This window comes from Spermophilus citellus (genome assembly GCF_964194105.1).
Source record: "Spermophilus citellus genome assembly, chromosome: 2".
Taxonomy (NCBI): Eukaryota; Metazoa; Chordata; class Mammalia; order Rodentia; family Sciuridae; genus Spermophilus; species Spermophilus citellus.
Genome location: NC_138183.1, coordinates 90,440,553 through 90,467,741, shown reverse-complemented (window position 1 = coordinate 90,467,741; position 27,189 = coordinate 90,440,553). Strand labels below are relative to the sequence as shown.

Sequence of the window (27,189 nt, the reverse complement as noted above, 5' to 3'; positions counted from 1 at the left end):
TTCTCATTTACCTCTAAGTATTTTTTAAATTTCATCCCTGATTTCTTCTGCTATCCATTCATCATTCAGTATCATATTATTTAGTCTTCAGGTGTTGGAGTAGCTTCTATTATTAACTTTATTATTGATTTCTAATTTCATTCCATTATGATCTGATAGGATGCAAGGTATTATCTCTCTTTTTATATTTGCTAAAAGTTGTTTTGTGACTTAACATATCTGTTTTATAGAGGGATCCATGTGTTGCTGAGAAGAAAATGTATTCAGTCATTGATGGATGAAGTATCCTGTCTGTGAAGTCTAAATAATTAATTGTATTTTTTAAATCCCATAGCTTCTTTATTTAGTTTTTATTTGGAGGATCTATCCAGTGGTGAGAAAGATGTATTTAAGTCAACCAGTATTATTATGTTGTGGTCTATTTGTTTCTTGAAATTAAGATGTATTTATTTGATGTACATAGATGCTCCATTTTGGGGGACATAAATATTTGTCTTTGCCTGAGGTGAATCTTTTGGAGACAGCACATTATTGGGTCTTGTTTTTTAATCCAGTTTGCTAATCCACGTCTTTTGATTGATGAGTTTAGGCCATTTACATTCAATGTTATGATTGAGAAATGATGCTTAATAATCCCTGTCATTTTGATTTATTTCTGGTTTTTAATTTGAATTATTTTCTCCTTTGATTGACTATTCCTTTAGTGTAGTTCCTCCCTTTGCTGGTTTTCACTTTTATTTTTTATTTCTTTTTCATGAAATATTTTATTGAGCATGTTTTATAGTGCATGCTTTCTGTTTGTGAATTCTTTTAACTTTTGTTGATCATGGAAGGTCTGTATTTTATCATCAAATCTGAAGCATAAGTTTGCTGGGTATACATATCTTGGCTTGCATTCATTTTCTTTCAGACTTTGGTGTATATTATTTCAAGACCTCCTAACTTTGAAGGTCTGGGTTGAGAAAGCAGTTGACATCTGGATTGGTTTCTTTCTAAATGTGACCTGTTGTTTTTTTTCTCTGGTAGCCTTTAAAATTCTATCCTTATTCTGTATGTTAGGCATTTTCATAATGTGCCTTAGTATGGTCTATTGTAATTTTTATATTTGGGGTCTTGTAAGCCTTCTGTATCTGATTTTTCATTTTGTTATTCAGGTTTAGCAATATTTCTGATATCATTTCATTGAAAAGATTGTATGATTCCTTTGGTTTTTATCTCTAAGCCTTCATTTATCCCAATAAATCTTAAATTTGGTTTCTCCAGGTTATTCCATATTTCTTGGACATTCAGTCCTCTAACATCTTTTCTCCATGGTGAACTTTATTTTCAAGATTATATATTTTTGTCTTCATTCCTAAAACTCTGTCTTCCACATGTTGCAGTTTGTTCATGATACTTTCCATTGAATTTTTAATTTGGTTTATTGATTCCTTCATTTTGAGGATTTCTGCATAATGTTATTTTTGAATCTCTGTGATCTTTCACTTCCTGTATTTTTTTCTCTGATTTCACTCCTTATATCCCTTTTACTTCACAGATCAGTTTAACTATGTACACTGTAAACTCCTACTCTGACCTTTCTTTCATTGTGGTGTCAATGGATTCAGTATTGGAGTATCTTAGTTTGGGGATTTGTTTTTTTCCCTTGCTTTTTCATGTGCCTACCCATCTAACAATATGGACCTGAGGCATACTGCTACCTGAGGTATACAGTCTACCCTATGGACTTATAGTATCCCTGAAGGTTTCCTGTAACTCACCATTTTGGGGAGACATATAACAATGACAACCAAATAGTTCCTGTTATGATGTCTACAGTGTTAATTGTTACACTAAACAGAAATGATTTTTATCAGTTATTGCTTACAGTAAAAACTGTAAGTTTGCAAAAGGGTTTCCAATTTTGAATAGTGTACAGGAAGAAAGCAGAAGTGATGTAGAATGTGTTGATTATGAGGGAGGAGGAGAGAAGATAGGAGTAGATTATTAAAGGGAGGGTGAAAGAACAATAGAGATTGGCTGTTAGCAGAAAAAAAGAGAGAACAAGAATAGAGGCAACCAGCTAAGTCAGAGAAAATTATATATAAAGTAAAAATTTTAGGAATTGAAAACAAAAATAATAGAAAACAAAACTGAAAAACATCCTGGTTCTCAGAAAATGATCCATTAAAAAATAACTGGCTTCCTAAATGCTAGAAATAAGGGGAAAAAACCAAACATGAATATTTATAAATGTCCATGAACCATTAAGTTCACAGAGAAAAGAAAAAAGAAAAAGATCTCATTGACAAGTTAAATAATTGTTTCTGTTGGAGTTGAAAAGAATCTCAGCTTCCCTTCTGAGCTATGGTAGGTGAAGTTATCTGGATTTGATGGTTACTCCACCCTCAGGGGTTGCTGGAATGAGAGAGGTAGTCCTAGAGGCAGAACTCATGGAGACAGGGTTTAGGCTTAGTTATGTTCCAGGTTCTTTGCTGAATGCCATTTAGTTTGGTGATTTTAAATCAGTGCAACTCCAGGGCCCCACGATTGCTAATCCATGCTGGAAGACTGCACCCCATGGGTCTCCCTTGAGTTCCATTCATGTAGTGGAGGAGCCTATACTTACTCCACTCTGTCACCTGCAGACCCTACATTTAGTGGTCTCATGCTCAGTCTCAAATCTCTCCTGCCCCTGCCCTTTTGAATTCCTGGCTAGGGCCTCTGCTAGTGGGCCTGAAAACAGATTGGAAAGACGGTGGAGGGATGGGTGGGTTTCTACAACCAGTAGTCCCCTGTGTAAACCTCTATCTACATTTGATTTTCTTCTGGTCACTTAGTTGCACTCTGTGTTGTGCAGTGTGGACATGTTGGGCCAAACTCAGTTTTTCCAGGAATTGGCTCCCCTAGCTGCCAGCCCTCCCATTAAAGCTGCAAAATGGTACCTTCTTCTGTCTTCCGAGGGCAGCCAGGAGAGATGCAGCTTCTTTCCAGCACAAGGATATTGTATAGCATAGCAGATCTTTCATTTTAATTGGGCTATGTCTTTGATCTCTAGACTGTCCATGCCCAGACATGCCTCAGGCCTCCTAAAAATGTGGGTTCCTTTAATTCCCTGTCTTTCTATTTTGGTTACAGAGGGACTGCTCTGGTTGGTGTCTCTGGCTGTGGCAGTGGCGGTGGAATTGGGGATTTATTCCTTATTATATCCAACCTATTAAGTCTCTGATCTGCTTTGACTGTCCAGCCTTAAATTCCAGTAATCCCCCTCTACTTTTATTTTTGATCACCCATTTTGCTGAGAAGCTGCCTATCTGCTTTCTTGGTTTTACACCATAGAGCAGCCAGAAAAAGTAACTTTCTCTCTTCCACCATCTTGAAAACCTCCCTGTTTGTGTGGTTTGATACCAGTACTTAGTAAAGGTAATTTCAGAAAAGATCAGCTTAGAAATCTAGGTGTAAAATTCTAAATATTAGTGAATGTAATTGCTTTATATTAAAAGAATACCGTTTTCTTGGAATGTAAAGATGCTTCACAATAGAAATCCTACCAACATAAAGTATTGCATCAACAATTTAAACGAGGAAAGACAGGTGATTCTTCAGTAGATGCCAAAAAGGCATTTAATAAAATAATTAAAGCTCTTAAAATGTAGGGCTGGGGTTGTGGCTCAGTGGTAGAGCACTCGCCTGGCATGGGCAAGGAACTGGGTTCGATCCTCAGCACCACATAAAATTAATAAAATATTGTGTCCAACTATAACTAAAAAAAACTATAACTAAAAAAAAAATAAAAATTAGAAACCTTTCCTAAAATTAACATATGAATTTAATCAATACCAGTTAGAAACCTAGCACATCATCTTAGGAAACTAAAATAAGATGATCCTAAAGTTTACGTGGAAAGACATTTATAAGAATATTCAAGACAAATATACTTAATTCTGTTTTTATTACAGTGTCTGCATTACAGACACATGTTTATATTGTGAAGGGTGGGGGAAACAATATGCCATTTTGTTGGCCTTTTTTTTTTAAACTGGGGAAAAAACTCAAAAAGCCTTAATTAACTTTAGTGTAAATTGGAATGCACAGGGAGATTATACACTGTTTCTTTATATATATTTTTAGCTGTTTTACTCATTAAAAGAAATAGGTTTTAAGGAATATGTTATCATTAATTGATATAGAAAATTTAATAGAAAAGATTTAATGGCTTTTCATTCAAAAGTTGTAATTCCATTTTAAACTAAAAAAAGAGTAATATTAACTTAGATTTTTTAAGAAATTTCTTGGATTTTAAAAAATACATATTAAAAACAACATAATTTATTTCAGATTTCCTGTAGTCAGAAATTCTGAAAATAATTCTCTTTCTCTTTTAAAAATATTTTCTTCCTCTGTCTCTCAAAGGTATGCAACCACTCATGTATTCAGTTCAGGAAGCATTAAATGCCAGACCATGGTGGATTCGTATGGGTACCGACATTTGTTACTATAAGTAAGTATTCTAAGAACAGAATACCAGCTTACAAAAGGATGTTTCTTGGAATTATGATGCTATGCTTTATTAAACTTCATTCAATAAAACTAAAATTAGAATTTATAAGTAATAATAGTTTTTTTGGTCCTGTGATTTCAAATACAATTCTTATCCATTTGCTTACCATACTAACACACAAATATTTATCTTATTTTAATTTCTAAAATATTTTAACCAGAATTGTCTTTCGCAATTGACATTGACAGTTAATTTTTTAAAATATTTTTTTAGTTGTCAATGGACCTTTTTTAAAAAAAAAAATTATTTATATACGGTCCTGAGAATCTAACCCAGTGCCTCACACATGCTAGGCAAGCGCTGTGCCACTGACAGAACTCTAGCCCCGGCGCAGTTCGTCCTTGATGCATATAGGTGATCTACTTCAGTGAGCTAGAATAAGTGCTAGATATCATTTACTATATCTGTAGAATAATTGGATTATCCTTCATCTCCACTTTTAAATAATCTATTGCTTTCCATTTTACTCTATTTTTCATATAATGTTTCCAGATAACTTCTACTTTTGAATCCAGCTGGTATCCTGCTTCTCTGCTATTAATCTCAATCTAGAAATTTCTGTATAGTAGATTTTGACTTAGCATTATATTTAAGTAGCATTAATATCCCATCTTTTAAGAATATTTTTAGCTTTGTCTGTTAGATGGTGACAGTTTTTAAAATTAAACTATTTTAATGATTTATGACATGGCTTTGGATAAACCTATATCTTAAATGCTTTTACTTGCTGGGAAAGAAATGTTTCTTGGGCTTCATCTCAAGAAGGTTCCCCACTCCTACAGTTATTAGCAAAATAAGTAGTAAATAAGATTGGAACAGAAATAAAGGTAAAATGTAATTTATTTACATTTGAATACATCTCATATTTGTATATTTCTCATAAAGTTGGAGTTAAGCAGTCATGACTTGGTAGTGTGCTTGGCTATATTTTGGCAGAATGATTTATAGACTGTTAAAGGGTAAAACAGTGTCAGAAAAATTTCTTTCATGCTTCTCTACTTTTGCATAATAGAAATCATCAACCATTGAGTGGTTTTTCATATTGCAGAATGAGTGATCACAGCATGACAAGTTGTTCTAGTCTATATAAGGAGTTATGTCAAAGTTGTTTAGTTTAATTTTTGTTTTTTTCTCTTGGCTGCTTCAAGTTAACTGATCAGTTTAATTCCACAAGCATTTATTAGCCACTTCATATGTAGCAGACATTGTTTTAGTTGTTTTCATGAAACCTGAGATTCAGATAGTACAAATTAAAGTGAACTTTTGCATTGTGTCTTAATTTTTTGTGTTAGCTAAGTCCTTTGATGCTTGTCTGTCTTATCTGTAGAATGAAATAAAAGTACCTTCCACTAATATAATGTATGTTGTGCTGGTTTATAACATATAATCATTCTGCTAGAGAGCTGTTATGTGGTGATTTCTAATTATATGTTAGGCTTTCATGGGAGAAGAGTTGAAAGTCTTTTGCATGTTCCTTAATCCTTAGTACCTTGATATTGGGTATCTGTTCAGGACACAGTGATTAAGTTAATGAAATCTATTTCAGTTTGAAAGTCCCTCCAATATATATGTGCATGAATAACCTAGAGGCCCTGAGTTTTCAGAAGGACTTTTTAGAAATTAAGTTTATAGAATATCTTTAAATGTAAAGTCAGCAATATTTGAAGTCTTTAAAACTCCAAGTTACTTAACAATGTTTTATTATGGAATCTTCAAAGATTTATAAAAGCAGGGAATGGGATAATGAATGCCCCATGTGTGCATTGTCCAGTTTCAATAGTTATCAATACATTGTAGGTTTTGTTTTAGTGAATTTTTTTAAACACAGTACCTTTATTTTATTTATTTTTTTAATATGGTGCTGAGGATCGAACCCAGTGTCTCACACATGCTTGGCAAATGCTTTTCCACTAAGCTCCAACCCCAGCCCCAACAGTGAATTTCAAAAGCAATTTCCAGATATCATATTTTATCCAGAAATAGTTACATATATATCTCTAAAAGACAAAGGTTTTTTTTAAAAAAAATATTTTTTAATGTTGATAGACCTTTATTTTATTTATTTATATGTTGTGCTAAGAATCGAACCCAGTGCCTCACACATGCCAGGCAAGTGCACTACTGCTGAGCCATAGTCCCAGCCCCAAGGCAAAGATCTTTTAAGACAGTCAAACCACAATGTCATTTTCACACCTCAGAAAAATTAAGTAAAACACTTAATATGATGAAATATTCCAATGTTCAAACTTCACCAGTTGCCTTATAAATATTATTTTGCAGTTGGCTTGTTTCAATTAGAATTCAACCAAAGATTACATATTACATTTTTTAAGTGTAAAAGAAGTTAAACATGATTTATTTCTGCTACCAAGGAACCAAAGGAATTAACAGTTATCAGAATAAAACACAAAACCATCAAATACCTGCGAAAAGTGGCTTATGTCAGCTGATATCTGCTGATATTTCCCTTGCTAATCACACATCACATATGATTGTTTTCTTTTTATCTGGGATTAAGCCCAGGGGAGCTTAACCACTGAGCTATATTCCCAGTCCTTTTTTATTTTTAGAGAAGATTCTCACTAAGTTATTGAGGTTGGCTTTGAATTTGTGATCCTCCTACCTCAGCTTCCCAATCTGCTGGGATTACTGACATGCACTACTGTGCCTGGCATCACATTTGATTTTTGTTGAAGTATCCTTGTAGTCCTTTTTAGTTTACAGGATTCTCTTTTCTTTTTTGTAAATCTCTAATTCATTTGTTAAAGAAACTGGAGTATTTATTATGCAGAGTTTACCATAGTTGGATTTTACTGAGTATATCTGTGGTATTAACAAATACCTCATCAATTTCTTATAAATTGGCAGGTAGACTTATCAGCTTAATCAATTTCAGGTTTGATATTTGGCAAGAATACCTCGTAGGTGGTTGGTGAGTTTCTGTTGCATCACTTTAGGAAACAGCATCTTCTTTGATTATTTTTTCTTTTGTAATTTTAAGATTGATTAGTCAATTCAGATATTGGACCTGATCCATCCACCACGAAGGTATCCATCAGCCTTTCATTTAATAGTTGCAGTTGCTGATGATCATTGGCAGATTCAGATATGTGTTTGGTTGTTATAGAATGGGGTTCTAAAATTTTACTAATGTATTAGTTTCATTTAACCAGTTAATTGGGAAGTGATAAGTAATGTTGTTGACTAATAACATTTTGCTGCTTTGTTAGTACTAAGTCTACATAGAATATTTAAATTAAACTTTTTATAGACTGGGGTTTTTCTTTTTTCCCTGAAGTTCTATTTAATAAATTAGAAAGGAAAATCATAACTTTTATGTGGATGAAATAAACCTGTTTTATGCTTTTTAATGGCAGAAATAATTTCTCAAGAAGTTCAGTTGCTGCAGGTGGACAAAAGGGAAAATCCTACTATACAATTACATTCACTGTCAATTTTCCACATAAAGATGATGTTTGCTACTTTGCTTATCACTATCCATATACGTATTCAGCTTTACAGGTGAGAATTCAAAATTGTTATTCTGACTATTATTGCATATATAAGTTATGTATCAGATAATTGAAGAAAAGTTGCTTTTAATGAAATACCTTAACAAAGTTTAGTGTGTTGAAGGTGTTAGAATTTATTGAAAATGTTAAAGAAGGATAATATAAATGTGATCCGATCTTAGTGAAAAACATATGAGGAAAGTTTAATAAATTTTTTGCTTCCCATCATTTGTATATTTCTATAGTTCTCTAAGCTAAGATTCCCAATTTACAAATTTTAACTAGGTGAGATTTCCACTTTATTTAACCAGAACATTGAATCTCCTAGAAAACAGAATAGTAGAAAAATGTGGGCACAATTTGAATTTTTCTGTAGCAAAATATTTCATTTTGGAATCCTAGATCCAGACTCCTCAGAATATGGGGTGTAAGCATTGTTTTGTGGGACTTTTAATTCAAATAATTAAATGACCAACTATAGTAGAGTTATTCTCAGAACAGAATATTAGCCTTAATGGTCAAGGATTGTGATAGTGTGATCATTTTACCAAAAAAGAAATTGGAGCAATAGGATTAGGAACAAACTTCCAAGTTATTAGCAGAAAATGAAAAATGTGGTCTGTAGAATAGAAGAGGTGTCAGACTGAGAATACAAAATGAGCCTCACAGTATCTTCATAAAGGTTACAACCTACAACAAAGGTATAATGTTCAGGAATTTATCTGTGCTGAATAATATAGTATCAGAACATATACTTCATGGCCTAGTTGTATTTTTGGGTAATTCATCCTAGGAAAACAATTATGAATGTATTTTTAAAAATGTATCTTTGGGACATTTTTATTTACCTGGTTATATATTTTTTTTATGAATCTTGCCTTTTTAATGTACTCTGAATTCTTATTTTGTTTAATCCTACTACCGTGATCTTTCCAGACATTATTATTGTTCTTTACCTGGACTTCTGCCAGCTTCTTCCTACTGGTGGTTCTAGGATTCACTTTTACCTTCTTTTTTCTTCCTTGGTCTCTTCCACACTGTGGCCAGAGGGCTGGCTCTTTTATGGCAAATCTCATTTTATAATCCTGTATTTAAAACTCCAGCCCTATGTGAGTCTAAAGTTCTTACATGATTTCATTTATTTTTCACTTGTTTGCCATTTCCACATACTGTTTGAATTGTTGTTTAATAATTATTTTAAAATAGACTTTAAAATATATTCTCACTCAAGTTATTAGCCATGGAATTGCAATTTTAATGTGCTAGACATTTTTTTCTAATTCACAGTAAAATACATACTTATTAAACTTTTAAAAAGGGTATCTGTGTATCACTACCTGTATACACAGGTAGTGTGTATACCATGCTTTGGGAAAGGTCTTCCAGCCCTTCATTCTGTTATCAGCTTCTCTATTTCTCAATCTTGTTCCTCTGTTCTAACTATAATGAATCTTTTGGAGTTCTTTGAAGTATTCTTATTCTGCCTTATCTTATGGTATTCCTATTTATTTTCCTTTTGCCTGCATTCTTCGTCCCCTTCAATCATCCTTTGGATCTCATTTTAAGTGTAACCTTCTCTAAAAGACCTTTTCTCACTGCCCAGAGTAGGCTAGGCTTCCTCTCCTTATTATAGGCTCTCATAGTAATAGAATCCAGTTATTCATTATTGTATCCCCAATGTGTCCCACATGCTTTTTGGCAAACAGTGACTGCTTGAATCAGTAGTGATTATGCAAATACACATAGGCAAGATGTGAGAACTAAGTATCTAAAATAAGGGATTGGACAATATATTTTTCTGAGGTGATACAATATTCATAATTACAAACCTATGTATATGTATAAATGATTAAGTGGCAAAATCAAATTGTAAAAAGTCATATGTACTTATGTTTTTGGTTATATATTCTGCATTTACTAGTAGTAATCTGGGTGACAGAGTTGCGGGTGTTCTAAATATTTTCTGTGGTACTCTGTTTCTTGCAGACATTTTGTAATGAGTCTGTATTAATCTTGAAATCAGGAAAATGTTAAAAAAAGTGTGCTACATGATTTTTATTCTCTACCTTTAAGATTGCTATACTAGGTCTGCAGTCACTTATAATTCTAAAGTTCAGAAAGTTTTGAAAGCCAAAGACTTTTCGTAATTCAGATTGGCAAAGCCTGATCTGAACTTTTTGTGAGCTTATTTAGACTACTGATTCTACTTAAGATCTTTTCATAGGTTTTGCTACAGAAATAATAATGTTTCTAAAAGCTGATGCCCCTGACCTAACTCTGCTGGTATACCCTCTGTACCGCCTTTCTTGAGTTCCTCAAATACTAATGTTGAACTACATCTGGCCTTGAGGGTTTTGGATAAGATAAGAATTGGATTTGCTTCTATTTATATGGCAATCTGGATGTATTATTTCTACACATCATAGGAAGTTTTAAAATGATTATATACTTTGCTTTTAAATTTTTATCAAGATGCATCTTCAAAAATTGGAATCAGCACACAATCCTCAGCAAATCTATTTTCGAAAAGATGTGTTATGTGAAACCTTGTCTGGAAACAGCTGTCCCTTGGTGACTATAACAGCAATGCCAGAGTCTAATTATTATGAACATATCTGTCAATTCAGTAAGTCTCTCTTCTTCACTTAAATTATTACTTATTCTCACATATTTTTTGTTGTACATATTTTTATGTACAACAATAATAATACAAAGAACAGGCATCAGAAAACTTGAATTCTAATCTGTTCCTGCTACTGCTTACCCATTTGCCTACCTCTGTGCCTTAGTTTCCTTGTCTTAAAAGTGAGGGAGCTGCCTGAGACGATCTCCAAGGTTCCTTTTGAAGCTAATATTTTTTAGTTCTTATCCTTAGAAATCAAACTCAAGATAAAATACAGTAATTTTAAGAGTTCAGGTAGAAATGTGATCAATTTAAATTAAATTGAAAAATTGATAACTAATTTTATTTATTAATAAAATAATAAACAGCCAGAAACTTATTAAGGTTTTGTTAGCTGGGACTGTACTGGCACTATTTTTCTTTGCCATTTTTATTTTTAAAAATACCTCACAAATTTAGATGTGGTAGGAAAAATAAGTTCTTCTAATTTTGATAAGAAGATTAAAGTATTTTCAGGAAAGAAAGAGTTTTTTACATATGAAATTATGAATAATGAACTGAGTGATTATTTTTAGACATATATTAAAATATATAGTGAAAAAAATTTATTTTGGTAAATCTGAGCAGATTTTTTCCCCTGTGCTTATGATAATGGGGATATGATTATATTTTCCTTCTATACCCCATGATATTTGAAAAATAATTTCATATTTTAAACTTTCTCAATTACTTATTCTTTGCAAAATCAAAATCAAATTTACATTAAAGAACTAATTTTTATATGTTAGGTTAATCATTAGGAAGTAAATAAGTTGTTCAAATACTATTTATTGTTTTATGTTTATATTACAAGCTCCTTCAAGACATAGTTTATATATTTTTTTATTTGCTTTCTCTATAGAGCCTAGTGCAGTGCTTACATATGCTACATGCAGAGTGAATTCTACCATGAATTTATATTAGAATTCACAGTTGAGAGAGACATTGTTGAAGTCCAAAAGTGAAATGTAATACACTCTTTTGTACCTGTTCATTGTAATTTGAGATTTTATGTGTACTTTAGGAAATCGTCCTTATGTTTTCTTATCTGCTCGGGTACATCCTGGAGAAACTAATGCAAGTTGGGTTATGAAAGGAACATTGGAATATCTCATGAGTAATAACCCTACTGCTCAGAGCTTGCGAGAATCCTATATTTTTAAAATTGTTCCTATGCTAAATCCAGATGGTGTCATCAATGGAAAGTAAGTTAAGCAATAGTTACAGATTTTTTTATAGATTATTATAGATGTCCTTTATAATTGTGTCCAGGTTAATTCAGAAGACATATCTAGTGATTTTTCTAGAACAAAGAAATTTTCGGTGGGGAATTTATCTAAGATAAAACTTCTAAGTGAAAATATATTTTATATGCTAGCAGTAGTATGATATTTTAAGAATTCTATATCCAAGAGAATATGATGTCATAAAATCTCTGTCTTTGCTTGAATTGTTTTAGAAAAATCACAGTGTTAGGGTAGGCAAATATTTTTAACACATACTTCTCATTCTCTTTTTATTTGTTAATAGTGTGATCTTAGGTTGTTCCAAGATTAAGAATCTTTTGGGCTCTCTTTCCATGATATGGAATGTGAGCCTGTTTGCTTTTCCTGATAGAAGGAGGTATAGTTTTTGATAGAAGGAATTCTTTAGACTGACATTATTAGAAAATAATTACTTTTTAATTGAAGGTAGTTTATAGTCAGTTCATTAAATTTATTCTGGCAATTTGACAAGGTTTTTGTAGTGCTTTTAAAAGGTGGAGTCTAGTCCAACAGTCATGAACATTTCCAAAGATGTGGATACCATATCTTATGTATTGAGTAAGTACAAGTGGCAAGGGTATTTTTTATATTTTAGGAAGTTATTGAACTTTTTTAAAATAAAATTTCTTTTTTAGTTAATGGTTATGGAACTAAAATAACTCAAAAACATATTGGCCAGCTAGAATTCTATGTACCTTTCTTTTATCACTTTCTGATTTTTTTGCTTTAGTTTTTGTTTAATGGCTTCAATACTTAGTATTTATGAATAAGTGACAGTGTATTTACATTGTTACAAGAATATTACTTCTTATTTACTTGTCTTTCTCAGAAGAGCCTAAATAGCACAGAATAATGAATGCAATCAAGATATAGAATGTTAGTATAGCCTGTGGTTATTTTGTAGTCAGAATGGAAAATATGACCATTAATAAATTTTATAAAGTATGGAATAAAACACCAGAATTGAGAATTATTTTTTTCTATAGCTTGCATGTTTTGATTATAAATTAAAAAGCCTATCATAGTTAAATATATGTGACCCAAGTTCTTGCATATAACAAGTGCTCAATAAATGTTTACTTTTAATGTAAACTGAATGTAATATGTTTTCAGTCAAGCCTACTATCTATATCTACTCAAAACACTAGAATAAAGGCATAAAATTAAATTAGAAATGTACATAAGGGTTATTGGGTATCAGTTTTTTATATCTTTGTGTTTACATATAGTCACCGCTGTTCTTTAAGTGGAGAGGATTTGAATAGACAGTGGCAAAGTCCAAATCCAGATTTACATCCTACAATTTACCATGCTAAGGGTCTGCTACAATACCTGGCAGCAGTGAAACGTTTACCACTGGTAAGTGGCAATGCTTGTTTTTACTTTGTATAGTCAAAAAATGTTTTTATTGATTAATGACTTAACATTATAAAATAATGCAGATTATTTTCTGGTTATTTTTTATTTTATTATTGTGTAATAATTTTGGTGTCAAATAGTATATTGAATTCATTTTCTTATTTTATCAAGTATTTATAATTTCTATAGGCCTTTTACTGTTTTTTTAATGTATATTGGTAACTCTTGGTTTTAAGTTGTAAATATTGAACTTCATTGTTTAAACAATACTAAAGTGACCAATTATGTCTTTCAAATTTCAAACTAGTGGAAGCTAATATTGAGTTCTTTGATCATCTCTGAAATGCTGGAGTGTACACGTGGGAAATGTGGCAGGCATGGTGTGAGACCATTCTGGACTTCATATACATGTTCCTTCTGTTTTTACCAGTTTTTGATTTTTGTTTTATTAGTGTTTAAATTATTTAATCTTCCTTTGGGAAATACAGAAAAACTTTGTTGAGGGATATAATTAACATATGAATCTTATCATTTATTTTGCATTTTAAAAATAATTCTCTTAAAAATTAAATTGACACCTTTTAAAGTAATGTTTTTTATGAGAGCATTGTCATATTTTAGCAAATCTTTAAGACCATGGTGAATGTAGATATAGATTTGAACTATAATTGAATTTGTTACTTCTTAAATGGTGAGTGGTAGATTCAGAAGAAAAGAACTTCTGACTTGGTGTGAAATCTTCAAGTGATTGGGCAGTGTTGGAGTTAAGCAAAGGTCCTTTCCAGAACTAGATGTTATTTCTTATTAAATGGTGGTTCTGTTAAAATAGACCAAGAAATATGGAGATGTCCTTAGCTTGATATTAACTAACTTTACTTGAAGATATGTGGATTTGAAGATTAAATAATTAAATAATAAATAATTAAAAGATTAAAAATTAAGTAATTTTTAAAATCTATTATCTTTTCAAGGTTTATTGTGATTATCATGGCCATTCTCGAAAGAAGAATGTATTTATGTATGGATGCAGCATCAAAGAGACAGTATGGCATACCAATGATAATGCCTCTTCATGTGATGTTGTAGAAGATATGGGATATAGGGTAATTACAGATGATTAATGAGTTTTTGAGTTTTAAACATGTAAAATACAGAAAATAATTTTACGTATGAACTGCTCAGATTCAATAAATATTGACATCATACTGTTTTTGTTTCAGATTCTTCATTTTAAAAGTTTTTATTTTCACACATAGATTTTTCATCTATTTGGAATTTTTTAATATGAGATACAGGGATCTAATCTTTTTGCCCAGGGATACCAGTTATCTCAGTACCATTTACTAGATAGTACATCCTTCCTCTGTGAATTTGATGAAGCCATCTATTATATATCTTGTTTTTACATGTGTGAGTGTGTTGTGAGGCTCTCAACTACTATAGTCATTCTTGTTCTTTCTCTTTGTATGCCACATTTTAATTATGGTAAACTTATAATTAATATTGATATCTGATAGGACAAAGTCTCTTATTTAAAAGTGTCTTTGGCTCTTTTGTCTATTTTTCTTCCTTGTGAATTCTACGATCAGTTTGTGAACAAACTTTGATGAGATTTGGGTCAGCATTTTCCTGAATCTAAATTAGGCAGGAGAGAATTATTATTATGATAATGTACAGCATTGCTATCTATGACATTGCCTATCTTTTTCTTTCTTTTATATTTTTAAATAAATATGTAAAATTTCTCCACATAAGAGTGATATTTCTGTTAGATTTTTTTCCAAATACTTAAATACATTTTGTTGCAGCTGGGAATGAGATTTTTATTTTTCTCTTGCATTTCTCCTAGTTCCCAATTGACCATTCATGTGCATAGGAAAGCTATAAATCTTTTATAAAAAAGATTACATATCAGAATGACATTGAGTTTCTTAATAGCAACATTAGAAGCAAAGTCTCTGTGGAGCAAAACTTTCAGTTCTCAGCTAGATTTCCAACCTGTAAATTTTATAATATAACCTGTCAATAAATGTAAAAGTAAAAAAGTATTCTCAGATATTGAAAAGTCTCAGAAATTTGCCTTACAAATAATTTTTCTCTAGAAGACACCATAAGATATTCTTGCCAGAATCAAGGAGTATTCTGAGAAAGAAGGCGGTTAAATTCAAGAGAAAGACAAGGCCCAGAATAAAGGTGTTTTGGGAGCCTCAGTATATATCTGAAATGCCCGATGTGCCTAGCATTCAACAACTGCTACTGCTGCACTATCTTCACAGAGTTTAGAGCCTAAATAGGTTAAGCCACATTAAGTGATTAGATTAACAGAGTTTAAGGATATAAAGGAGAAATAAGGAATATATAATGCAGACCCAGATAAACCATGTGTGAAAGTGAGAGGCCCAGAGGGGAGAAAGCTAGACCAAAGAGCACATACAGTGTTTCCATGTGTGGGTCTCTTGGAACATCAGCACCGTCACCCCACTTCTTGCTTATTATCATACTTGCTTATTTGTCATACACCTCTCATAGGAATTATTACTTAGTCCCCTAAAATGAAATTAGGCCTTACATGCACAAGATTATATTTCCTTTATAACCCGAAAGAATTGTAATTTGGCCTGGCACAGGCCACCATATGCCAGGCCTGCACCACACACACCTGCCATCCAGTCTGAGGCAGGAGGATCTGCAAGCTTGAAGCTAGTCTCAGCTACTTTGCCAGTCCCTAAGCAACTTTGCAAGACCATGTCTCAAATTTTTTTAAAAATGAAAAGGTCTGGGGGGGTGTCCAAAAAAATTGTAATTTAAAATTTGGTATGATATTATTTGGTTAGTGTGTTTGTCTTTATGCTACATGATAAGCTTCATATGCCTGGCAGTTCTGTCTGATTTGTTCACTTTTGGGAACACAGTAACTATGTAGCACAAATCTTTATTCATCTCAACCATTCAATATATTTGTTTGATGAGTTGGTGGGTGACAGGCAGACATGACCTGGGGAGATAAATACAAGTTATCTTTGGTCTTGGTTTTTTAAAATTTTTTATTAGTTCTTTTCTCCAGTTTTCTTTGTTTGGTTAAATATCTGGAATTTATTATGAAAGGAGACATAAAATGCTGCTGCAGGTTAGGTAAAATACATAAATCAGTTTTTCCCTTAAGTAATTTGTCAAGATGTTACCTGGCAATTCAGACACTACCACTCCAAATAGTTTTATGACCAGATATGTCTGGTGTTCACATTTGACACAGTTTATATTATTGTTTCTTGTCTTCAAGACTCCTAAGATGCTTTACATGTTAGTGAGCATCTTACATTTCCAAGGTTGTTGAGGGGAGTATGAGTGTGAGTGTGTGTGTGTGTGTGTGTGTGTGTGTGTGTGTGTTGTATGTATGAGAGAGAAAGTAGAATATTTCACACAATTCCATCATCATGTGTGTTATTTCTACTTGATGCTGTAACAAAATAACCAGAAGTGTGGGCTTAAAACAGATTTACTTACAGTTCTGTAGTTCTGATGCAGGTCTTTACTAGATTAAAATCAATGTGTCAGCAGGACTGCATTGGTTCTTGGAATCTATAGGGTAGAATCATAACTACCCCCCAGCAAACAGCTCCCTGTGTTCCTAGTGTCATCATCTAGAAGGAATCAATTCAATGATCTCTTGCTTCCATTGTCACATCACCTTTTCTCCCTCCTCCTGCCTTCCTCTTTTCCCTAAGGAGGGCCCTTGCGATGACCTTGGGTCCACTGAGATTATCTATAATGTCTCACCTCAAAATCTTTAACTTCATCACATCTGTACAGACCTTTTGCCATGTAAAGTAACATATTTTCAGGTTCTAAAGATTGAGATGTGGACATCTTTGATGGGCCATTAATTATTCTGACTACTGAACTATGGAACTCTTTTTTTGCTGATATTTTCATGGATTAATACACATAAAAACTATCTTTGTTTTTGATGATAAATTATTGCACTTCCTTGTCCTTTTAGTACAGTATGTAAATATTTTAGAGAAATATTTTCAGGAAAAATTCCAAAAATTATGACATATAAATAGAGGACACTTGACAAAATAACTGATCACTACTTTACGAAAGTATCAAGATCATGAAGAATACAGAAAGATTAAGGAATAATCTCAGGTACAGGAGAAATAATGGCTAAATGCAATGTGAAATTATGGATAGGATCCTGTAACACGAGGCATTAGCAAAACTGAAGAAATTGGAATGAGACCTATCATTTAGGTAACAGTATTGAATCAACTTTAATTTTTTGTTCTGATATTCTACTATAGTTAATACATTAACATTAAGGATTGTAAAGGAAATATAAATTTTTTTGTAATGTTTTTTGCAACTTTTAAGTTTAAAATTAGTCCAAAATAAAAAGTTTAAAAAACAAACTTTTATTATTGTACTATGGTATTCACCTTATTGAAAGAAAATATGTAATTAGCTTTAATAAAGTAATATTGGCTTTTAAAGAACTTTCTGATATTTTTAAATATTATAGATAATTTTAGACCATTAATCCTGAATGAGATGACTTAGGAAGAATCTTTACTTTTTTTGGTTGACTGAATGTATCCAATACTTAATAGGAATTAGGTAAATATTTGTTGAATTAATTATATGTACAAACATTAACAACTTTATTGCCTTATTTGAACTGTACTTATAGTAGCTTTTAGTGTACTGTCATATGAGTTTTTTTTTTCCTCATGTAGGTAGAGATTATCATTGTAATTGTACAATTGAGTCAACTAAGGCTTCTAGTTAGTTGACAAATCCTGAGGCCTTGGTGAAAAAGTTGTTTGCCTTCGGTTGGAAGTGAGATTCCCTGCTTCAAGTCCTCTGTTTTTTGTTTCATCACAGTCTCTCCTATCATAATGATGCCTACACCCCATCTATTTTCAAAAAACATTAGAGTAACATACCACTGTGCTTTGAAGAACTTGAAAGCTCATTTTCTTTTTGGTGCTCTCTCCCTTCTTCCCCCTCCCAAATAAAGTGATTAGAATGTTGTAAAAATGGGAACACTTCATACACACACACACACACATACACATATAAAGTAGGTAGTGAAAGTTATCATCTTTCATTTTCTTAACACTAGTCCCTTTTACCATGTGTGTTATAGAACTTGCCTCTAAACACATCCCTCCATGAAATTATATACATACAGTATAGGGAGTCTTTGTTCTTTTATGCAGCATATAACAACTTGCTTTTTCATATGATAATGCTTGTTTACTGTCTTTCCTGGTCATCTTATCAGGATCTATCTGTTAACAATTACACAAGATTTTCATTGTGCATTTTTGTTTTTATTGTACTGGCACACCCAGTTGTATTTGTTCAGTAGTCTCCTGTTGGTCATTTGACTAGTACTGCCAAATTTTCCTTCATCAGGATTATATAAATTAGCAATCCAAAATACTATGAGTGATAATGTTTTTTCTTCACATCCTTACTGTATTGTACCATCTTTATATAAGTACATTTACAAAAGAAGTTGAGTATCATGTTTGACTCTCTTTTTAAAAAAGACAGTATTCTTGGGTGTTGCATTTGTGGTCTAATTATTATTGTTTTTAAAATAAGAATTCTTTATTAGAGATTTATTTTCTAATTTGTTATGATGTTTGGTAATTTAAAATTTTAATCATATTTGTTGATTTTTTAATGAAGCATGACTTCAGATTGTTTTTCCTCAGTTGAGTATCTATTTGTGTCAATATTTAATAGATGATCACTAGTAATAATTTTTTAATACTTTCACTTTTAATTCTGAACTAGAATTACACTAGAGCTTTATCTGTTCCTACATTAGTATCACAATTTATCTTACTTTACATATGCAATCTAGATTGATATATGTTGGATTGTTCCTCCATTATAGCCTTTTAAAATATTTTTTGAAAATTTCCCAAGGTATACTTCCATATTTACACTTTCAGTTAACCTGAGAACAATTTTAGGTCATAAAATATTTTGGAGTATTTTGATTGTGATTATCTTGTATTTATTGATTACTTTAGGGATGATTGATATTTGCAGTGTTAAATCTCTCTTTCATGGCTAAATATTCTTCACATTTTAAAAATGTTTTCATTATATTTTTAATCATGGTTTTCTTAAATGATTATATTCTGTTTACTGGTTGCTGTTCTAAGTGTTATCATTTCTTCCATATGTTTGCTAACTGGCTACTATTTGATTAGAGCAGCAGGAAATTCTAAATTAGTAAGAGAACTGTGTTGGATGTTGCTATAGCAAGAAGATCCACATGGTCCTGATTTTATCACTGTGGTTTCATCAAACTTTTTTAAAAAGAAAAATGTAAAATTAAAGTAACCTTTTGATTTAGTTTATTGTTATTTTTATTTTTTACAGACTTTGCCTAAGATACTGAGCCATATTGCCCCAGCATTTTGTATGAGCAGCTGTAGCTTTGTAGTGGAAAAATCTAAAGAATCCACAGCACGTGTTGTAGTTTGGCGGGAAATAGGAGTACAGAGAAGCTACACCATGGAAAGTACTTTATGTGGCTGTGATCAGGGAAAATATAAGGTAAAATGTTTTATTTGGACTCTTAGCCATAAAAAAAAAATTGAAGACTCTCTTTTATATGTATTCTCATGTTTTTCAAGTACAGTGCATTTGTCTTATGGAGTTATATGTAATTTGTGATAATGGAATTGAATCACATGCAACCTCAACAGGTGTTTTCTGTTTTTTGTTTTTTTTTTAAACTAGCTTGCTTGGGATCCTTAAAATACTCTTGAGTCTATTTACATTCATAATTTTTAAGAAAAGGCATTGGAATATGCAATAAAATTCTGATTACTAATTTATAAGGAGCTATAAGTGTAGTACATTATTAATGAAAATTTTCTATTGTTTTAATTGACTGGATGTAAGTATATTTTTGTGCATTTAAAATCAACACATACTTACAAAGCAACTAGTTTATTATATTTAGATTGTTTTAATTTTTTAAGTTAACTTTTAAAATTAATTTTTAAATTAATTTTTAATTAAACTTTTAAATGCATATCCCTTCACTAAATTCTTTTCTTTAATAAGACTGTTCTCCTTGAGCTCTATAGGCTTTTGTTGGAGATAACCAAAGTTTAAATTTTACTTTGGAAATTAAAGGCATAAAAAATATTAGGTGATTTAGGATTTTTTGTTTTAAAAATTAAGGACTTCAGGTTGAATGAATTGAACCTCAGATAAGCAGTAAGCAAATTTGAATATTTATTTTTCTTTGGTTTTTATTAACTTTTGTCATACAGGTATCTATAAGGTAATGTGGAAACATACTGGAGCTTTGATTTTAACACTATGGTATTTCAACGCTGGCAATCAAAGAAGTAGATTATGATAATTACTAGCAAGATTGTTATAGTTTCACACATGATCTACAAAGTAACATTAATCTTAAAATGTCCATCCATGTTTTTTCTCCCAAATTAGTGAAAATAATTTGCGTCATAGTAAGTGAAAATAGACATTCAAGAAATGATTTTTAGGAAAGTTTCCTATGTGATCTAAGAATAATTTTGCATTTTAAAAACACAACAATATTATATTATAGTTCTGTATCAAATTTTATTAATGTAGTTATAAATTCTTTATAATTTCATCAAAGTACAATTAGAGGAGAGAAAACTTTCTAATTATGTGTGTAATATTACTTTATTTCTAGGGTTTACAGATTGGTACTAGAGAATTGGAAGAGATGGGAGCAAAATTTTGTGTTGGTCTGCTGCGTTTAAAAAGACTGACATCCCCATTGGAGTATAATCTGCCTTCCAGCTTGCTTGACTTTGAAAATGACTTAATTGAATCAAGCTGCAAAGTAACTAGGTAGGACACACTCATTTTATTTTTTTTATTGCATTGTAATATACTATTGAGCTTCATTAGAATAGTTAAGCATAGGAAGAAAATAGAGATTTGGCTAGCCAAAAGCATATCTAATATTTTTCTAAACTGGGATAATATTTTTTTAATGTTGATATTTGAATGATATTTTAATGAAATACCTTTTTTGAATGATATTTGTAGTGATCTCAACAATTTACTTTTAGTCCCAAAATAATCAATGGAGAAATATTTCACTTAGTTAATATTTAAATTAAGAGCACTTAGAGTCAGAGTTCATATTTCAAAGGAATTTTTATTTTGTTGATATCTATACAGATCGGATAGCTGCTCAATAATGTTGATTATATATATTAGAAATAGCTAAATTAACCTTGCCTTTGAAAATTTATTTACATCTGCTAAATATTCTTTAAAATAGGTAATCTTTTTCTCTTAAAATTTAGCATGAAATTTGATCAATTGTGAGCTCAGAAATAATTAAATATTATAATTCATAACCATAATGCCAGGGCTTAGCATTTAATAGTTTGGTGTATATGTGTAAAATAGTCCCATTTTATAGAACCTTTGTGGTTTTTGTTGTTAGCTATTAAACTGTTATTAGATCTGTTAAGTTTTTGTGATGTGCTGTTACATATATCATTGAAGCAGTTTTATGTGCAATCACACCATTATTTGGACTCCATTCTTTATAAATGTGATCTTTTAGACAGCTGATCACCTGCAGTTCTCTATTTCTCAGAGTACCTGCTGGACACTGATGAAAATGAATGAAAAGGTGTCAGTTCTTACTGATATTTAGAAGCCTTCTTTTAAGCTTTAATTCATGTATTATAAATAACCTACAATCAGTTCATGGACTTATTATAGTTGCTTTAGATATCCTGAAATATTATTTATGATTATTAATACCTTACAGCTGTGGTTATTAGCTCCTCTGCCAGTTTTAGCCTTTAAAAGGAGCAGAACACATATTTTGAAAAGCATTTATTTTGAAGAAATGTACTACTACACATTCTGCTATGTCACATTTTTAACATTTTGATAATTGTATTTCAATATAATTTGTTTCCTCTGTAATCATATTCATTTTATTTTATATATTTCAAAGTACTGTTGTGAAAATGACTTCATAGGCCTTATCATAACTTTCCAAGGTTTCTGTGGCATAGAAAAGGTTAAGAACTCATAGTTCTCATCACTGTATGCATATAAAAATACAAATATAATAATAGGCAATTCTAAATTAAGACAGTTTTCCCCCTTGAAATTCTACTCTAGCTGTTTCTCCTGTTTATTGATTTATCTCATTAGGCAACCAGTCACTTCTTCCTCCGTGCTGTCATTTCTTCTATCTTAGATGAATTTTATACATACTTCTGATTTTTTCTTGACTTTTGTATCTTGATACTTTTGAGGTATACAGGTCCACAATCTCAGTTTTTCTACATCTCCTCATATTGTTACTAAGTTTATACATCTTTGGCAAGAATATGGTGGTTACTGTTTCTTCTCATTGCATTCAGCTCTAGTATGCAGTTTTAATTTGTTCTTTAACTCACTGTGTTCCCTTTTGATCACTTAAGATGGTATCTGCCAAATTTCTCCATTACAAAATTAGTTTTCCCTCCTTTCTAATTAATAAGTATTTTAATGGGGATGCATTTTGCATTTGTTGGTATTCATTTCTTAAATATACATTGAACTTTGAATTTATTCATTTTTAAATGGATTTATAATGATTTATATTCTGATTCAGTGAGTTTTAATCAGTTACTATTGTTATTTATATTGATGCTCAATTACCTCAGTTTGGTCCCTTCAAGAAACTTTATGTTTTTTCACATGTCCCCTCATTCTTTGAGGATTTCCTTACTGCCACACAGGATTTCCAGGCTCATCTTTTATATGTACTTTGTCCCAAGGTTGGGATTAGTCATTTCTTCAAGACTCCCTCATTATTTTTGGTATAAAATGGTATTTATATGAAAGTCTAGGTACTAGTTGTATTTATTCCTTTTTTGGTGTTACCACTTTAAATTCTCTAAGTGGATAGTGCTATTGAATATATTTAAGTATTACGTATGTGAATGTGTATACACATATGTATATTTATACATTCACACATAAAAACAGACATAATCTGAAAACCCTGATTTCATAGTGATACTTTCAATTTTAATCCTACACCCAAATATTTAATTTAGTCTTCAAATTTCAAATTTCTAACTCCCTTCTTTAACCACTTTCATTAGCTTTAATAATTTTAAAATTTGACCAGTCTACCTTTGTATAATGTATCTCCCATCTTCTCCATTCTCTCTTGGATGCCTTCCTCATGCCTCCAGGCTCCAACATTCCAAAGAGAGGAGCTTTTTAAAATAATTTTTGTAATCTCAATGTCTAGCATGTAGTAGCTATTCATAAGCTGATTACATTCTGCTGATGAGCCCTTACATTCAAGTACTTATTGCAGAGTTCCTGTGGGCAGAGTGTTGGGCCATACTTGCAAAGAGAGTAGAATAAATGGGAAATCAGCACTTACTTCTGAGGGAGTGGTTGGTATACTGGAAGAGGCGCAGTTACATGTGTGAAGTGATATGATGTTGGTTATGAAAGATTATGAAAAATAGTTAAAAAAATAATAGTTAAAAATAGTATCTACATTTTGAGAAGGAAGAGTTGCTGAATGAATTTAAAATGACCTGAATTCATCTGAAAGTTCTGAATTTATCTGAAATTCAGATAAGTTTTAGGCTTTGGCTTGAAAAGTAATAGATGAGGTTTGGTAAAGAAATATTCCATGAATATGAAGGAGACAAAATTAGCAATGAGAAATAGACTAAATTAGGCAATGTTGAACTTAGAAGAGCTATAGTAAGAAAGCATCTAGGGAAAAGTATTCACTTATATGCTAATGAATGTGAGTTTTGTAGACAAAAATGGTAATTGTGTATGTTTTTAAGCAGGGAATTATAATGGGTACATTCTGTATGTAACATTTATTAAAATGTTTAGAAGCTTATTATAGCCTGATATTTCTGTGGGGGAGGCACCACGTAATGTAGTGCTTTGAGGGGAATGCAACTGCAGAGCTTTCTGGAGCTCTCCTTTATGATGGATAGTTTTAGGATCATAGGACACACACTGCTAAAGTCCAGTTATTCATTGTGCTTCTTGGTAAATGTTCATTTAAGCTGCTTGGTAAATTTTCTTTTGTTGTTAACTTTGTTTTGTTTTGGGTTTTTAAAAATTTGTTCTAATTGGTTATACATGACATTAGAATGCACTTTGACACATCATACATAAATGGAGTATAACTTCTCATTCTTCTGGTTGTACATGAAGTAGTATCACACTGGTCATGTAATCATACACAGGATACTAATATATGAATCATTCTACTATCTTTCCTACCACCACACCTCCTCCCCCCCTCACACTCCCCACAGCCTAATCCAAAGTACCTCTATTTTTCCCTAGCTTCCCTGCCTTATTATGAATTAGAATCCGCATATCAGAGACAACTTTTGGCCTTTGGTTTTGAGGATTGGCTTATTTTACTCAGCATAATATTCTCCAGCTCTAACCATTTACCTGCAAATGCCATAATTTCATTCTTCCTTAATGCTGAGTGATATTTCATTGTGTATATATACCACATTTTCTTTATCCATTCACCTGTTGAAGCACATCTAGAATAGTTTCATAATTTGGCTGTTGGAAATTGAGCTACTATAAACATTGATGTGACTGCATCACTGTAGTATGCGGATTTTAAGTCCTTTGGGTAAAAACCAAGGAATGGGATAGCTGAGTCAAATGGTGGTTCTATTCCAAGCTTTCTGAGGAAACTCCATACTGCTTCCCACCAGCAATGTATGAGTGTACCTTTCTTCAGAGGTCCTTGCAAACATTTGTTTTGCTTGTATTCTTGATAATTGCCAATCTGACTGGAGTAAGATGAAATCTTAGAGTAGTTTTGATTTGCATTGCTCTAATTGCTAGAGATGTTGAACTTTTTTTTTCATATATTTGTTGATCAATTGCATTTCTTCTTCTGTGACTTGTCTGTTCAGTTCCTTAGCCCATTTATTGGTTGGGTTATTTGTTTTCTGGTGTTAAGGTTTTTGAGTTCTTTATACATCCAGGAGATTAGTGCTGTATCTGAGGTGAGTATGGTAAAGATTTTCTTCCATTCTGTAGGCTCTCTCTTCATGTTATTGATTGTTTCCTTTGCTGAGAAGCAGCTTTTTAGTTTGATACTGCCCCATTTATTGGTTCTTGATTTTATTTCTTGTGCTTTAGGAGCCTTGTTATGGAATTTGGTTTCTGAGCTGACATGATAAAGATTTGGGCCTACTTTTTCTTCTGTTAGGCGCAGGGTCTCTGTTATAGTGCCTAAGTCTTTGACCCACTTTGAGTTGAGTTTTGTGCAGGGTGAGAAATAGGGGTTTACTTTCATTGTCACAGATGGATTTCCTGTTTTCCCAACACCATTTGTTGAAGCGGCTATCTTTTCTCCAGTGAATGTTTTTGGTACCTTTGTCTAGAATGAGATAACTGTATTTATTGGCTATGTGACTTCTATTCTGTACCACTGGTCTACATGTCCGTTTTGGTACCTCTACCATGCCATTTTTGTTACTATGATTCTGGGGTATAAGATCAGGTATTATTATGCCTCCTGCTTCACTTTTATTGCTAAGAATTGCTTTGGCTATTTTTTTTTATTATTTATTTATTTATTTTATTGTTGGTTTTTTAAAACATTACATAGTTCTTGATATATCATATTTCACACTTTGATTCAAGTGGGTTATGAACTCCCATTTTTACCCCGTATACAGATTGCAGAATCACATCAGTTACACTTCCACTGATTTACATATTGCCATACTCGTGTCTGTTGTATTCTGCTGCCTTTCCTATCCTCTACTATCCCCCCTCCCCTCCCCTCCCCTCTTCTCTCTCTACCCCCTCTACTGTAATTCATTTCTCCCCCTTGTATTATTTTTCCCTTTCCCCTCACTTCCTCTTGTATGTAATTTTGTATAACCCTGAGGGTCTCCTTCCATTTCCATGCAATTTCCCTTCTCTCTCCTTTTCCCTCCCACCTCTCATCCCTGTTTAATGTTAATCTTCTTCTCATGCTCTTCGTCCCTACTCTGTTCTTAGTTACTCTCCTTATATCAAAGAAGACATTTGGCATTTGCTTTTTAGGGATTGGCTAGCTTCACTTAGCATAATCTGCTCTAATGCCATCCATTTCCCTCCAAATTCTATGATTTTGTCATTTTTTAATGCAGAGTAATACTCCATTGTGTATAAATGCCACATTTTTTTATCCATTCGTCTATTGAAGGGCATCTAGGTTGCTTCCACAGTCTTGCTATTGTGAATTGTGCTGCTATGAACATCGATGTAACAGTGTCCCTGTAGCATGCTCTTTTAAGGTCTTTAGGAAATAGACCGAGAAGGGGAATAGCTGGGTCAAATGGTGGTTCCATTCCCAGCTTTCCCAGGAATCTCCATACTGCTTTCCAAATTGGCGCACCAATTTGCAGTCCCACCAACAATGTACAAGTGTATCCTTTTCCCCACATCCTCGCCAGCACTTGTTGTTTGACTTCATAATGGCTGCCAATCTTACTGGAGTGAGATGGTATCTTAGGGTGGTTTTGATTTGCATTTCTCTGACTGCTAGAGATGGTGAGCATTTTTTCATGTACTTGTTGATTGATTGTATGTCCTCCTCTGAGAAGTGTCTGTTTTTAAGTCTCTTCTTTTTTCCAAGTGAATTTCATGATGGCCTTTTCTATTTCTATGAAGAATGTCATTGGGATTTTAAGAGGAATTGCATTAAATCTGTGTAATACTTTTGGTAGTATGGCCATCTTGACAATGTTAATTCTGCCTATCCAGGAGCATAGGAGATCTTTC

General features: G+C 32.1%; 1 protein-coding gene across 6 annotated transcripts in view; it reads left to right on the top strand.

The window, feature by feature from the left end:
- The window catches only part of AGTPBP1 (ATP/GTP binding carboxypeptidase 1), a 192,405-nt gene that overhangs the window by 143,211 nt on the left and 22,005 nt on the right, over positions 1–27,189 (top strand). For all 6 annotated transcript variants that reach the window (XM_081275394.1, XM_081275395.1, XM_081275396.1 and 3 more), the window contains 8 exons: positions 4,393–4,480; positions 7,918–8,062; positions 10,525–10,678; positions 11,739–11,919; positions 13,209–13,338; positions 14,310–14,441; positions 19,747–19,923; positions 21,065–21,225. In XM_081275394.1, the coding sequence (XP_081131520.1) occupies positions 4,393–4,480; positions 7,918–8,062; positions 10,525–10,678; positions 11,739–11,919; positions 13,209–13,338; positions 14,310–14,441; positions 19,747–19,923; positions 21,065–21,225 (1,168 nt within the window). The remainder of the gene's footprint in view (positions 1–4,392; positions 4,481–7,917; positions 8,063–10,524; positions 10,679–11,738; positions 11,920–13,208; positions 13,339–14,309; positions 14,442–19,746; positions 19,924–21,064; positions 21,226–27,189) is intronic.